The sequence below is a fragment of the Lissotriton vulgaris genome, chromosome 4_1 (genome assembly GCF_964263255.1).
Source record: "Lissotriton vulgaris chromosome 4_1, aLisVul1.2, whole genome shotgun sequence".
NCBI lineage: Eukaryota > Metazoa > Chordata > Amphibia > Caudata > Salamandridae > Lissotriton > Lissotriton vulgaris.
In genome coordinates, this window is record NC_141691.1 from 977,679,975 (window position 1) to 977,696,594 (window position 16,620).

Here is a 16,620-nt window from a genome sequence, read left to right on the forward strand (position 1 = left end):
CAGAGGGTGGCAGTGGTGAACCAGAGGGTGGCAGTGGTGAACCAGAGAGTCACAGTGGTGAACCAGAGGGTGGCAGTGCTGAACCAGAGGGTGACAGTGGTTAACCAGAGGGTGGCAGTGGTGAACCAGAGGTGCTGTGATGAACCAGAGGGTGGCTGTGATGAACCAGAGGGTGGCAGTGGTGAACCAGAGGGTGGCAGTGGTGAACCAGAGGGTGACAGTGCAGTACCAGATGGTGGCAGGGGTGAACCAGAGGGTGCTGTGATGAACCAGAGGGTGGCAGTGGTGAACCAGAGGGTGGCAGGGGTGAACCAGAAGGTGGCAGGGGTGAACCAGAGGTGGCAGTGGTGAACCAGAGGGTGGCAGTGGTGAACCAGAGGGTGGCAGTGCTGAACCAGAGGGTGACAGTGCTGAACCAGAGGGTGACAGTGCTGAACCAGAGGGTGACAGTGCTGAACCAGAGGGTGGCAGTGGTGAACCAGAGGTGATGTGATGAACCAGAGGGTGGCAGTCGTGAACCAGAGGGTTGCAGTGGTGAACCAGAGGGTGACAGTGCTGTACCAGAGGGTGGCAGGGGTGAACCAGAGGTGCTGTGATGAACCAGAGGGTGCAGCCGTGAACCAGAGGGTGACAGTGCTGTACAAGAGGGTGGCAGGGGTGAACCAGAGGGTGCTGTGATGAACCAGAGGGTGGCAGTGGTGAACCAGAGGGTGGCAGGGGTGAACCAGAGGGTGGCAGTGGTGAACCAGAGGGTGGCAGTGGTGAACCAGAGGGTGGCAGTGCTGAACCAGAGGGTGACAGTGGTTAATCAGAGGGTGGCAGTGGTTAATCAGAGGGTGGCAGTGGTTAATCAGAGGGTGGCAGTGGTGAACCAGAGGTGCTGTGATGAACCAGAGGGTGGCAGTCGTGAACCAGAGGGTGGCAGTGGTGAACCAGAGGGTGGCAGTGCTGAACCAGAAGGTGACAGGGGTGTACCAGAGAGTGGCAGTACTGAACCTGAGGGTGGCAGTGGTGAACCAGAGGGTGGCAGGGGTGAACCAGAGGGTGGCAGGGGTGAACCAGAGGGTGGCAGTGGTAAACCAGAGGGTGGCAGTGGTAAACTAGAGGGTGGCAGTGGTGAACTAGAGGGTGGCAGTGATGAACCAGAGGGTGACAGTGGTGAACCAGAGGGTGCTGTGCCCATACACGACCGCATGAGTAACTTCGCCATGCAAGCGGCCCGCGAACACGCAAAACGCCCCGCGAACACGCAAAAAAACAAAAATCCGCAAATTCGCACGGATTGCGAATTCGATTTCGCGCGAATTCGCAAAGTTCGCCCATACTTCATTTTAATTAGCTCAGAGTATGTTACCATATGGGACAACGAGAGGCACAATTTTGGTTCCATTCACCACAGGAGGCTTATTTGAAATTTTTGAGGGACTGTAATAGCACTGGGTGGGTGGAACTTGACTCCAATAAAAGATGTGCCTCAAATTTGGTGAGAGCTGCCGTCTTTCATCCTTCCCATTGCACAAAACATGGGTGGCAAAACAGGTATTTGGTAATCAGTTTGGGGGTCCGCAGTATGGAGGCCCCAAGACACACGAGAGGGCATCCTCCCAGTGTCACAGATGGGGTATTGTAACTTCTGATTGACCTCTAACCTCTCAAAAAGAATTTCTCCATTTTTATTATTAGAAACCTTGCAGTACTGTTGTGTGTGGTATGGCCTATCAATACTCTAATGTATGTCACAACGTATTTGGTGAACTACGTTGCAAAAAGAATTGTTCGACAAGATGGTTTTTATATCTCGTCGGAGAACATCTTCTAACGCCCTACAATGAAGGCTGTGCTTATTTAGCTCGCTTGGTGCTGTGTGGTTGATACTCAAAATATTCCAGGGCTGCTTTCAGCTCCTAGTTCAGCTAGATTAATGTGCAGTGCACGTTTCTTCATATGAGTATTAATACAACATGAAACTCAGTTTGTGCCAAGAGCACATATTATCGCCGATTCATTTAAATATAACTAGAGAGGAGAGCTGACAGGCAAAGAGAAAAGCTGATAGAAAGTAGTGTTTTTTGAGGCAGCAGTAGTTTCACCAACAACGTCAGACATTGGAACCCTTTTTTGAACTCAGAGCTTTTTATTGTTAAGAAAACAAAAAAAAAGTAAAGAACATGTCTTCTCCAAATTTCTGAAACAACAGCAAGTGCATTAGAAGACAAAAGTGTTTTTTTTTTTTTTTACAATCACGGCCAGTTTATTGTTACAGGTCATAGTAGAAGATCTGGTGGTAGGTTGTGTGTAGCTTTTAACAACTTTAGAGGAAACCAAGAAACATAATAAATATTTTCATACAAAGCACTTGAGTAATAAACTGAGTTATACATTTTGACATGTATAATGTACAGGCGCTTGACCCTGGAATCCATCTGAAGGCGATGGGTTCTAGGTCTTTCAATACAGGTCTGTCACATCAACGACGTGGAATAGAAGGCTGGCATGTTTTAGCTGTCAATGTTTAAAGACTACTTCCCTCAAATCCAGGGTTTCTCCATGAAGCAACCTTAAGAGCAGCTCGATGTCGCAGAATAGAAAAAGCGACAATGCACTGTGGACTCTATTTTACTTCTCCTGCAGAAAACTGGTTCACAATTTTAGATCACAACTTAAACATCAGAGTGAAAGTACACTCATCTGCAGTGGCAGAATTCGTTAAACAAATTAGAATTTTGTGTTTTACTTTCAATTGTATAAAACACTGACCGGTAGTAAGTAGCAAAATCAGGGCCACCTTCTAACAATAATTCAAGTTTTGTCTCTTTAGGGTGGAATCTGTTGGGGGAACCTTTTGCTTTGTGTAATCATGAGAACAGCATGTAGTTTACCAGACCGGTTTCCCCGCAGTAGGCTCTTTCAGTCACAGAAAGGGGGTACTTTTGGAACTAAGATAAGTCTAACAATCTCTTGCAGCATTTACAAAGCCATTTCAGGGGCCTTTGTCCACCAGAGGCAGTCAATGTTCAGGCCTGCTTTGAGTCACCCACTTGAGTCTCTCGCTGCTCGTCCTGGCTATCTGCATTCGCTGTTTGGGAGTTAACCTCTGTATAGACAACCACATTTGTTACCTGTGGATCTATCCCGTTTTCAGATAAATTGTGACTATCCACAACAGTGCCAGCTTGCAGAATCTCTTGAGACTCTGCTGTCTCGATCACTGTATGTGAATATATGCCAGCCTCATCCTGTACATCTTCTTGTGGTAGTTCTGTTACAAAATAATGTGTTGTGCCTTCAGGGAAGCTTCCATTGGACCCCTGAACCATAGCTTGGGCTATCTCTTCTGTGACTATGATCTGTGAAATTTCCCCATCAGATTCAACTAGGTTCATGTGCTGACTCCCAAGTTGGAGAGCGCGACCACTTGTGTCTCGCATCATTATACGAGAGCCTTCTCTAGACAGCATATGCACAGTTCCTTCATTGTTCAAAATAACTTGAGTTACTCCTTCCTTCATCAGCTGGTCTGCTGCAACTGAATCACAAACTGCAAACTCAAGCACTCCCTGGACCATTTTCCTGAAGGCAGCCTGAGCAGATTCCTGAGATGTAAAGATGGTGGCTGGATGAGTGATCCCTGATTCCACAATAATCGGACGCTCTTGAACATCATGGAAGACTTCCATTTCATGTGTCTCTATTTCATTAGAAATGCCAGGGGCATTTTGGTCTCCCAAGCCATCTTCTTGATTAGACTCTGTTCTGAGCTGGTGCCCTTTGTTGTCTTCCACCTCCCCCAACTCAGTTACAGCACAAAGCAAGGCATCCAGCGCAGAAGAGGAGTCCGAGGTTTGTAATGCAGTCTCAGACTCCTCTAAAACGCCCTGAGTCATGACTTGTTGGACTACAGTGCTGCTGGAATTCCTAACTGTCTCAAACGCAATAGACTCATTAACATCTGCTTCTCCTACTGGGCCTTCAACTACTACCACTTGGGTGCTCCCATCTTGCAGATGCTCACTGATGATCTGACCCGGAATCACACCACCCACGTGTGAAGCATTCTGACTCGTTGTTATGACTTGACCATCCTCTGTAATATGGACGACACTCGCCACTTGACCGGCCATCGCTAAAGTTTGAAGGGTAGCAGCCGCAGTTTCCTCAACAGAGGCATCAATGGCAAAATCACCACCATACTCCTCAGAAAACCCTTGAAAAATGATAACTTGCTGCACTTGTTCAGGCGATTGGGATTCTTCAAGTTCACTCGTAATGGGCTCTTCTTTAATTGGGCAGCCCTCTTCTGTGGTAGCAAAAGTGCTGATAGTCTCCACAAAGGTTGCGCCTTGGCCCTTCAGGCGACATTCGTAAGACTTTGAGACGATACCTAAAAAAAAACAGAAAAAAAGTCTGTAATGTGATTTGTAAACGTGTTTGATCTTCCAAGTAGTTTATCGAAGGAACAATGGGACATCCTTGTTATCAAACCAGTTACATTTTATTTTTGCAGAAAAGTAGTTAAACAATAAAGATATTTCTTTGCAGTCAAATTTGAAATCATCTGTTTGAATTTGAGTCAAACTCAAAACTGGATTGCCATACCTGTTTTGCAATTGCCAAAGTGTGTTAAACTGTTGTTTTCAAAGATTCTAAAAACTTTATATCAATGACAAAGACAGTCAGGTTGATCTAATCTGCACGTTTTCCTAGCATCTGCAGTGCCACAGATATTGTATCACCTTATCAGCAAAATCATTCAACGTGACAGTGAAGCAGCACTTCATTAATTTGTATGTTATCTATTTGTAATGGGTGCAAAAACAACATGTGTAGGACTAATGATTTTCTTTCACTAACTGGTACATTGTAAAGGCAGAGCATTCCCGAGCTAGGTTAACATTAAGACACAGGTTAGAGCAAAGACAGCATGGTTAAGAGTGGCAGCACCTTTGGGCCTTCACAATAACAATTAACAAATAAGCTACTTGACATTGGCTGTTGCTATAATAGATAATTTCCACTCCCAGACTGCTACAATCCTCATCTATCCTGTCACAATCACTTGGCCTACAAACAGAACTATAGACAGTTTACAGTGAATTATAAACATGTTTTTTTCACAAAGGGGTTCTGACTAACATCAAATAGACAACTATGATACCACTTAGAACCCCGACGTGGAAAACACTTCCCTGATCCACATTTGTCCAACTATACCTTTATGTTATATATGCCTGCAAAATTAATCTGCCCCTGCTTTGAACTGCTACACATGGCACCGAAATGGGGGAGGCATAGATAACAACATGGCCTCTACTCCCTGTCCCAAATGTAAAAAAGAAAAATTACCTGGCCTCCTGCCATCCATCCCCACTACCCTCTGTGCCTTCCCTGCCTCTTTCCTCCTGTAGATGTGCTCTCTGGTCTCCTACGGAGCAGAGACCAATCACTGCATTCACAGACTCAACATTTGTTTCCTACTGTTGCTAGACTTTAGATTTTATCAGACTTTATTTCGGACATACGACCATAAAAGTACAATATACAATATACCTCTTACATAAAATATTAAAATACGGGCTGGGCAACCGCTGCATAGCAAAGTCCTCTAGATGAATAGTGCAGTTCAGCTCATACGTAAAAAGTTACAAATTGATAAAAACTTTAAAAAGTAACATAAGCATCAGTCCATGTGGAACGGTGCAAGGAGCATTGTGCATATACAGAGCAACCCTCCATTTGGAGCGCCCAAAGAAGTAGCAGCAAAAACCTCCAGAGAAACAAAGTTTTCTACTGTTGCTAAGTCATGGCAAAAAATAACCAGATTTCGAATCTGGCATTCACAATAGAAGTTTTCAGTGAGAACAATACATAAAAATCGCTTACTTTCTATCATCACAGTCTCTCTTTGATTTCCTTCCCAACTAATCTATCAGACCATTGCTTTAATGAACAAGTTACTTACCTTCGGTAACAATATATCTGTAAGAAACATAGGTTAGTTATAGATTCCTTTCCTTAGAATTACCCCCGGCGTCAGACTGGATCCGGAAAGTTTTTCGTCAACAGTACCCATGAGCGTCAGTAGGTGGCATCGGTCGACTCCGCGTCCGTCGCCGTGGTCGACGGGATGACGTTGCGGTAGCTACAGAGTCGCCGCCCTCGTGCGGTGACGTCAATTCTGTACACGACTTTTCACGGCAGAAGCGCAGAGCCATGCAAGTCACTGACCACTGGTGCACAAAACTAGGGCCCTGAAAGGAAGTCCTTAACCCTAGAAGTCAGTTCGCAGAATGGGGAGGATGGGTGGGGCGGTAAGGAATATTTAACTAACCTATGTTTCTTACAGATATATTGTTACTGAAGGTAAGTTACTTGTTCATCTGAAAGACACAGTTAGTTTCCGTACCTTAGAATAGATACCCTAGCAATACCAAACCCGGAGGTGGGTCTGCGAACTAAACTCACACCAGAAAGTCCTGGAGAAAAGAACGGCCAAGGAAGCTGTCTCTCCGGACTTGGCTGTCCAGGCAGGGACTTGGCTGTCCAGGCAGTAGTGCTTGGTGAACGTGTGCAGCAATGACCACATAGCCGCCTGAAAGATGTAATTTAGGGGGATTCCCCCTCCCAAACCAGTGGTAGCTGCGGTCGCCCTGGTAGAATGGGCGCGCAGCCCCACTGGTGGCTCCTTCTTTGCCAAAGAATAGCAGGTCTTGATGCACAGAACGACCCACCTGGAGATGGTCCGTTTGTGCACGGCCCGACCTTTCTTAGCGCCCGCGTAACCAACAAAGAGCTGGCCGTCCACCTGGAATTATTTGGTGCAATCCAAGTAGAAGGAGAGCACACGTTTTGGATCCAGACGGTGGAGCCTCTCTTCCTATTTTGAAGAATGCGGCAGCGGAAAGAAGGTGGGCTAAGTGATGGTTTGGCCAATATGAAAAGAAGTGACCACCTTTGCAAGAAAGAAAGATCGAGTTCTGAGGACAACCTTGTCCGGATGAACAGCCAGAAAGGGCGGCTTGGAAGACAGCTTGTAGCTCACTCACCCTGCGCGCAGAGGTGATGGCCACCAGATAAGTTTTCAAAGCGAGGTGTCTGAGAGGACAGTTATGAACCGGCTGCGCACATCAGATAAGTACGAACCAAGTCAAGTCCCACTGAGGCATTATGAAGGGAACAGGAGGAAAAAGATGAGTAATGCCCTTAAGAAATCTATTTGCAACAGGGGAATTGAAATGAGAAGGCTGATCAGGAAGTCTGAGGAAGGTTGAAATGGCCGAGAGGTAGCCCTAAGAGTGCCCAGAGCAGAGCCCTGCTGGGCAGAAGACAGGAGGAACAAGAGAACCTCGGAAAGAGGGGCAGAAAGGGGATCCACAGCCTTTGCTGTGCACCATGCCACAAATGTATTCGATCTGCAGGCGTATACCGTCTAGTGGAGGGACACCTGGCTACCAAGATTACATCACAGACTTCCGGAGGCAAGTCAAATGAAGTCAACTGCAGCTGCTCAATCTCCACGCATGGAGGTGGCGGCTGGACAGGTTCGGGTGGAGGACCGTCCTCTGCTGCTCCGACAGAAGATCCTCCTGAAGAGACTGTCGGATCGGAGGATCGATGGCAATGTTGAGCAGTTCGGGATACTAGACTCTTCGTGCCCAATCCGGAGCCACAAGAATTACTTGGACCCGGTCGTGCTTGATCTTCTTCAGCACTCTGGGCAGAAGTGATATAGGGGGAAAGGCGTATAGAAGACCACAACTCCACTTGCGGCGAAAAGCGTCGCCTAGTGAGTGCCACCTTGGAAATTCCAACGCGCAGAATTGCTGACATTGCGTGTTATCTTCGGTGGTGAATAGATCAAACCAAGGCTTTCCCCACTGTTGAAAGAGATCTTGCACCACCTCTGAGTAAAGACACCATTTGTGATCCATTATGCACCTGCGGCTAAGTTCGTCCACCCTGGCGTTCAGTGAACCTGCAAGGTGTTGAACCACTGTGGATATGCCCTAATGTTCCATCCATGTCCAGAGGCGGAAGGCATCTTGACATAGGGTCCACAACCCCACCGCCCTGTTTGTTGCAGTACCACATGGCGGTGGTGTTGTCCGTGGATACCTGCACTACTCTTCCCCGGAAAGAGGGAAGGAATGCTTTGAGTGCAAGACGAATCGCTCGAAGCTCCATAAGGTCGATGTGGAGCTCGGACTCCACCGGAGACCAGAGGCCTTTAATCTCCGCCTCTCCCATGTGGCCGCCCATCCCAGAAGGGATCTATCCGTCACCACTGTGTGTTCTGGTTGGGGAAGGGAGAGGGATCTGCCGCTGACCCAATCCTGATTCGTAAGCCACCACTGCAATTGTTTTGCGGTGCCCTCAGAGATCTGGACGCAATCGGACAGATTCACCTGATGCTGCGCCCACTGGAACTTCAGGTCCCACTGCAGAGCCTGCATATGCCACCTGGCATGATCGACCAGCAGGATGCAGATGGCCATCAGGCCCAGCGGCCCAGCAGCCTGCAGGGTCATCCTGACCGAAACCCGGGATAGAGGCTGAAAGATCGGAATCATAGCCCGAATATTCCGGGCTCGCTGTTCGGGAGGATAAACCCAAAACTGCGCCATGTCCAGAACCACTCTGATGAAGAGGAGCTTATGAGAGAGGATCAGGTGCGACTTCAGCATGTTGACTGAGAACCCCAGCGAATGCAGGAGGTCGACCGTAGTCTGGAGGTGGGAGACAACAGTCTGGGGCGAGCCTGCCTTCAACAGAAAGAAAGAACTGACGTCAGCTCGCGAGGGTGGCGTCTAAGTGGCTACTGCAACGTCATCCTGGCAACCATGACGCCGACGACGGAGTCAACCGACGCCACCTACCGACGAGCAGGGGTACTGCTGATGAAAAACTTTCCAGATCCAGTCTGATGCCTGGGGTAATTCTAAGGTAAGAAATCTATAACTAATTGTTTCTTTCAGATCATTTACTTAATAACACACTGCACCACTACTACACATTCTCTATTGTGACCCAATCTCAATCATATCAACCAAAACACACTATACTTATTTACAGTGCCTTGGACCGTGCCAATCCACACACAACCATTATTTACATATATTCACTGATTTCCAAGCTGTGCCTCCTGACTCTCCAACTGCTCTTGTTTTATCGCCTCACCCTTTTACTTCTACTTCATCGTTCACTTAGCTAGCTACCTCTAGAATACCCCACCACCCACTTCACTTAAAACATGGCAAACCAATCTTATAATCACTAGTGTAAAAGTGATTAGCACAGAGAAAAGACAAATTCCATTGTTTAGGATGTTGAGGTTACATTTTAACACTATCGAAGTTAACATTCACCCCATATCTAGTAGCATCTCCACCACCCTCACCCTGAAATGTGTATTTCAAGGTTTGCTCTACAAGCTATATGTCTGTGTGTGTGTATATATATATATATATATATATATATATATATATATATATATATATATATATATATATATATATATATATATATAAATTCACTGAAAAAACCATAGGTTATAGACCATATATAGTTAGGAATTAGCATTTACAAAACCTTGAAAATTCACTGAAAAAACCATAGGTTATAGACCATATATAGTTAGGAATTCGCATTTACAAAACCTTATTTTACTCACACAAAACCATTGAAATTCCATATATAGTTAGTTGCACTAACTATATATCGCGCACCCGCAATCCACTGCTGATGATGTCACATATTACATCATTCATGACATGGTCAGTGACATCACTGATGACATCACTGATGACATCTCAAATGACATCACTGATGACATCACTGATGACAACATCCAGTGACTGTATGTTTCTGTAAAGTTAAAATATGTCTTACATATTGAAGAATGAGTGGATGTATAAGTGTCTGGATGAAGGATTTAGTAGGTGCATGACTGACTGTATGAGTGAGTGATTAAATGTGTCTCACTGAGTGCATGGGTTAGTGACTAAACTGTCTTAATTTGTGCATCATTATGTCTGTTGTTCTGTAAACTGTTGCATGTGTTGATAAGTAGCTATATGAGTAACTATATGGGTTATTGATTGGTTGCCCAAGTATTTGTATGGGAGACTGAGTGTGTGTGTGGGTGGCTGGGAGGTGTATGACTCTGTGCATAGATGTGTGAGCAGTTGATTCACTAGATGTATGGTTTCAAAAGTGCATGTGGAAACAGCTGTATGGGCAGTTGACTGTGTGCATGAGTGTATTGGTGAGTGAATGGATATCTCAGTGCTACATGTCAAAGTAAGTACATATGTAAAACACAGTACATGTGAGAGTTGACATATATAAATAACTGTGCATAAGAGCCAGTGAATGTGTGAGTGGCTGTATGGATCATTGTGAACTTGTATCAGGGATTGTATAAGAGAGTAAATATGTGTTAGTATATGTTTGAATAAGTAAAGTTTGTATAACTGTATAGTTGAGGAAATGGAGGTGTGATTGATTCTTTGCATGACTGACTAGGTGTGTGAGTAACTCCATGGATGAGTGACAGTCTGTGAGTGTCTGTTTACACTGATTGTATCTAAGGTTATATTAGAGTCTGAAGAGGTTCATCGTATTATCACATGAATGATATCATCAGTGATGTGATCAGTAATGTCAAATGAGATGTCATCAGTGATGTCATTTGAGATGTCATCAGTGATGTCATTTGAGATGTCATCAGTGATGTCATCAGTGATGTCACTGACCATGTCATGAATGATGTAATATGTGACATCATCAGCAGTGGATTGCGGGTGCGCGATATATAGTTAGTGCAACTAACTATATATGGAATTTCAATGGTTTTGTGTGAGTAAAATAAGGTTTTGTAAATGCGAATTCCTAACTATATATGGTCTATAACCTATGTTTTTTTCAGTGAATTTTCAAGGTTTTGTAAATGCTAATTCCTAACTATATATGGTCTATAACCTATGGTTTTTTCAGTGAATTTTCAAGGTTTTGTAAATGCTAATTCCTAACTATATATGGTCTATAGCCTATGGTTTTTTCAGTGAATATATATATATACATACATATATAAACATATATCATCTGTATATCTATATAAATACAAACATAAATGCATGCATGCATATACTTATATGCATACAGATGCATGTTATTTACATGAAAGTTGAAAAAACACTAATAAAAGCAAAGCTAAAAAGCCACCTCATTACAAACAGAATGGCTTTAACTTAAACGAGGGCGAGACCTATTGCATTTTCAATGCTTGTTTACTTTGGTTCCATCAAGAAGGCATTCAGATGTGTCACACATTTGCCATAAATTCTGAATGTTAGCACTCTAGTTGCACATTAGATCACTGTAGTAAAGCTACTGCTCACCAGGGACGTCTGCTGCTGGTATTCAAAGTGCATGTTTCAGTCTGCATGTCAGAATTTTTTTAATGAAATAGAAGAGGATTTGAGAAGTCACTCAAAATGATCCCTAATTTTTCTTTCTGAAGCACTAATCATACTTTCTATGGCAAAATTAACCCCCTCATGTTGTTCCTTTTTAAATTGAGTGTTTTCAGACTTACCACTTCATTCCAATCAAGATGGCTTCTGGTGTGCCATACTTTTGTCATAAGTAAGACTGTTAGCGCTCTAGTTGTTCTTTAGAACACTCTGGGACATTCTGTCATTGGGCTATACTTGGGGTACATCTGGGTGATATTTGGGCTACATTTAGGCTCTTTTGTCTCTGGTGGCCATCTTGGGAGACTGTATGTCAGAATTTTTTAATGAAATTGAAGAGGGTTTGAGAAGTCACTCAAAATGTGCCCTAATTTTTCTTTCTGCAGCACTAATCATAATTCATATGGCAAAATATACCCCCTCATTTTGTTCCTTTTTAAATTAAATGTTTTAAGAGTTACCACTTTATTCCCATCACGATGGCTCCAGGTGTGCTATACCTTTGTAATACGTAGGACTGTTAGCGCTCTAGTTGTTCTTTAGAACACTCTGGGACATTCTGTCATTGGGCTATACTTGGGCTACATCTGGGTGATATTTGGGCTTCATTTGGGCTCTTTTGTCTCTGGTGGCCATTTTGGGAGACTGCATGTCAGAATGTTTTAATGAAATAGAAAAGGATTTGAGAAGTCACTCAAAATGTGCCCTAATTTTTCATTCTGCAGCACTAATCATACTTTCTATGGCAAAATATACCCCCTCATGTTGTTTCTTTTTAAATTAAATGTTTTAAGAGTTACCACTTTATTCCAATCAAGATGGCTTCAGGTGTGCCATACCTTTGTAATAAGTAGGACTGTTAGCGCTCTAGTTGTTCTTTAGAACACTCTGGGACATTCTGTCATTGGGCTATACTTGGGCTACATCTGGGTGATATTTGGGCTACATTTGGGCTCTTTTGTCTCTGGTGGCCATTTTGGGAGACTGCATGTCAGAATGTTTTAATGAAATAGAAAAGGATTTGAGAAGTCACTCAAAATGTGCCCTAATTTTTCATTCTGCAGCACTAATCATACTTTCTATGGCAAAATATACCCCCTCATGTTGTTTCTTTTTAAATTAAATGTTTTAAGAGTTACCACTTTATTCCAATCAAGATGGCTTCAGGTGTGCCATACCTTTGTAATAAGTAGGACTGTTAGCGCTCTAGTTGTTCTTTAGAACACTCTAGGAGGCTGCAGTAGAACACAAAGGAATCAACTGACAGTCTCTGTCCTTGTTGGATGTACATGTTTTACTGAGAATGTCAGACTTCATTTTCACATGACTGAGAAAGATAATGTGAATTTACAGAAAATATGCTTTCAGTTTAGCTTATAGATCCCCTTCCAAACCACTGTGGGAAAATCATGAGATATTAGTTTTCTTTCAAACAATATTCATGATATCACAGCAGAAGGTTTTTTCACATGGTAAAATCACCTTAGAACCCACCACAATTCCTAAAACGAGTATGGTACCATCAACAAATGATTTATAATGTAACTAAAGTCCTAAAACCCTCTATTAACTACAATGCTTTTTAATGAAGTGCTATCATGTATATTGGTCCCAAGATGGCTGCCAACACTTCTTGGATGAAGTGCTGACAGCCAATCAGATCAGATGTGTGGTTAGGCTCCGCCCAGATATATATCTTTTTTTGAACCTAAATTACTCAAAATCCACTGGAGCACATATATTGAGACCTAGCAAAGGCACATCGGGCTAACAGTCCCTACAATTTTGCCAAATTTCGTGCAAATCCATTCAGCCGTTCGAGCTAAAAGTGAGGCCAACCGCCCTATGGAAATTAACATGGGAAAAACGCGTTTTGGGACCCCCCTTTTTTCTAGGCCCCCCCTTGATGAAACCCCCCCAAATTGTCAGGGGCTGCTCAGAAACAAAATGTTCAATTTTCCTGAAAATTTCAGCCAATTCCGTCCACAAACGCCAAAGTTATTAGACATAGAATTTTCAAAAATCCCATAGAGAAAAAATCCTAACTATATATACCTACTGGCGACCGCCAGTAGGTAATATATATATATATATATATATATATATATATATATATATATATATATATATATATATATATATATATATATATATATATATATATATATATATATATATATATATATATATATATATATATATATATATATATATATATATATATATATATATACCTGGAAGAGATGATTATATATACACACGGAATATATGTATATACACACACAATATATATATATATATATATATATATATATATTAACCTCTTCCAAGGAATTTCATTTACATTTTCATTGTATTGCAAGTTGATGCACTAACATTTCTGGAATGCAGAAGTCATAACTCTGCTCATTCTGAGCAGTGAAACAATGTCCACGACTTTATGGGTCAGAAACCATCCAACCCACCAAAAGGTGCCACAGCCCAATTCTGTACCTACACCGGTGTTGTCATCAGTATCACTAAATAAATTAGCCTTTTAAACCTAAATCTGAGAGGGCAAAAGAGGTGCCTTCAGAGTTCCTTTCAAGGAAATACAACTCAGATATAGATAGGTGTATCCTCTTCCCAGGCTGCTTGTCAGGAACACTATCATTTCTCAGAACACAACAAAACTAGCTTTGGAAACTAGGGTAATTCTTTATAAAGTCATCATAACAGAAAACATAGATATCCTGAATAAAAGTCAACAGCCTCCAGAGTTTCAGGATCTTCTCAACAATTAGCAGCTGATTATTTCAACATGTAGACATGACAATATCTTCATAATTGACACCATTTTAATGTCTGGAACATTTACGGTCTGAAAAACCTGCGTGACTCTCTGCCACAAGATCACCTTCATCAAATGAATTAAGTTAGTTAAGTTCTTCCATCACTATCACAAATGTAAGATGTTGTTCCAAACATTTTCATACAAGCACACATCTGCTGCAGCAGTGAATCACACACATTGTTTTTGCAGTCTTGGGCCAGCATTATCAACCCATATACCTTGGACAGGCTTACACAGACAGTGGTATTGTTTTTCAGAAATTGGCGCCACTCAGGAGATTAGCACTGGTATCGATATATATAGAGCCTATTCTGGTCTCGGTGCTGTAAGGTGAGAAGAACCACAAATCTCCCCAAAAATTGCTGACCTGAGCCAACTAAACATACACAGTAAATCCTCAGCACATGAAAATCATGTAACAATAGTTATTACAATGCAGAATGTGAGCATCAATTAAATACAATCAATTGGTTCATGTTCATCTCTTTTTATTCCGGACTCGGTTTAACACGGATAGCGACGTCCCGGGATTTTTCTTTCGGAAATCACAAATCTGGAACTGTCACGTTACATTTGAACATTAAAAATCACTGCTTCAGGTAGTTGCAGGTACAAAAGAGCAGGACACACTTCATGAAAGTTACGCAGTCTCAGGTTTCACACCAAATCCCACAACACCGATGGATGTTCTTCAGGACAAGCTACCTCTAACACATCTGAGGCAATCATGAAACATCAGTTACAATCATTAACACCCAACTTGTTAAACTATGACACAGTGGTGCCAGGGAACTCTAGCAATTAAGTGATAAGATTTTAGTACAGCTAGAAAATATGATACAAATCAATGCAACAATCACTCCGCTACATTAATCACGATTACCAATTCTAGTCTAAGAGTCTGGGCAGAAAACAGTTTCGATTGTAACAATAGGAGAGTGAGGGAAATTAACATATAACTATGTGTGGAAGGAACTCCTGGTCCCCGTAGTTAAGTTATAATAACAAAGAAGGAGTGCCCCCTTGAACACTGAGGAAAACAGTAATTTACTTTTCCGACACTGTGTGTTACCAAAAGCACTAAGTGCCCCAACACCGTTACCAGGACAGTACTAATCCTGTTAAGAAGACCCCTCACTCACCAACCTGGTTGGTGACATGCTTCATCATCGGGGTCCCACCCCGTAGGCCGAATGCCTACAGGGTGTGCTACGACACCTGATTACAGTGGAGCGGGATATTGTTTATTATATGTGCTAACTATGCATTAGTGAGGGTGTATTAAAAAGGGCCAGTACTACTCCGTTCAAGACTTTATTCTTGAGCGTCTGAACCCTAATAAAACAAATGTGGCACCTTTGCCCAACTAGGAGGGCTTTGGTGTCTCAAGAAGTGTTATATTAAAAACCGATTTAAAAATAGCCAAGTGTGCTATGTGAAGTGAAATAATAAAGTAAACTAGGTCTACATGTTTCAACCAGTAAAAAATTTTTTTGGTTTTCGTCAGGACCGTGTGTATTACCAGGGGCGGTACGCACACGCTAAGGTGCGCCCTACCCTCAGGTAATTTGCAGACCGCAAATAATGGTCTGAATGTGAAAAGGTGTTTTGCCGAAACCGAGTAGGTTTACAAGCTTGCAACAAATCGTTACTGAAATGACGGAGAATCGCCGTCTCGGTTGACACGAAGCCACGAAGCGAGAGATACCGCTTTGAGTGTTTTTTCCTGAAATCAGGATTTAAAACACCTTTTCACATTCAGACCATTATTTGCGGTCTGCAAATTACCTGAGGGTAGGGCGCACCTTAGCGTGTGCGTACCGCCCCTGGTAATACACACGGTCCTGACGAAAACCAAAAAATTTTTTTACTGGTTGAAACATGTAGACCTAGTTTACTTTATTATTTCACTTCACATAGCACACTTGGCTATTTTTAAATCGGTTTTTAATATAACACTTCTTGAGACACCAAAGCCCTCCTAGTTGGGCAAAGGTGCCACATTTGTTTTATTAGGGTTCAGACGCTCAAGAATAAAGTCTTGAACGGAGTAGTACTGGCCCTTTTTAATACACCCTCACTAATGCATAGTTAGCACATATAATAAACAATATCCCGCTCCACTGTAATCAGGTGTCGTAGCACACCCTGTAGGCATTCGGCGTACGGGGTGGGACCCCGATGATGAAGCATGTCACCAACCAGGTTGGTGAGTGAGGTGTCTTCTTAACAGGATTAGTACTGTCCTGGTAACGGTGTTGGGGCACTTAGTGCTTTTGGTAACACACAGTGTCGGAAAAGTAAATTACTGTTTTC

At 42.8% G+C, this 16,620-nt stretch overlaps 1 protein-coding gene across 2 annotated transcripts in view; it reads right to left on the bottom strand.

The window, feature by feature from the left end:
• Window positions 1-2,221: 2,221 nt before the first annotated feature.
• ZNF407 (zinc finger protein 407) overlaps window positions 2,222-16,620 on the bottom strand; it is a 1,778,346-nt gene continuing 1,763,947 nt past the window's right edge. For both annotated transcript variants that reach the window (XM_086965237.1, XM_086965238.1), the window contains exon 10: window positions 2,222-4,381. In XM_086965237.1, the coding sequence (XP_086821363.1) occupies window positions 3,015-4,381 (1,367 nt within the window). In that variant the 3' untranslated portion in view covers window positions 2,222-3,014. The remainder of the gene's footprint in view (window positions 4,382-16,620) is intronic.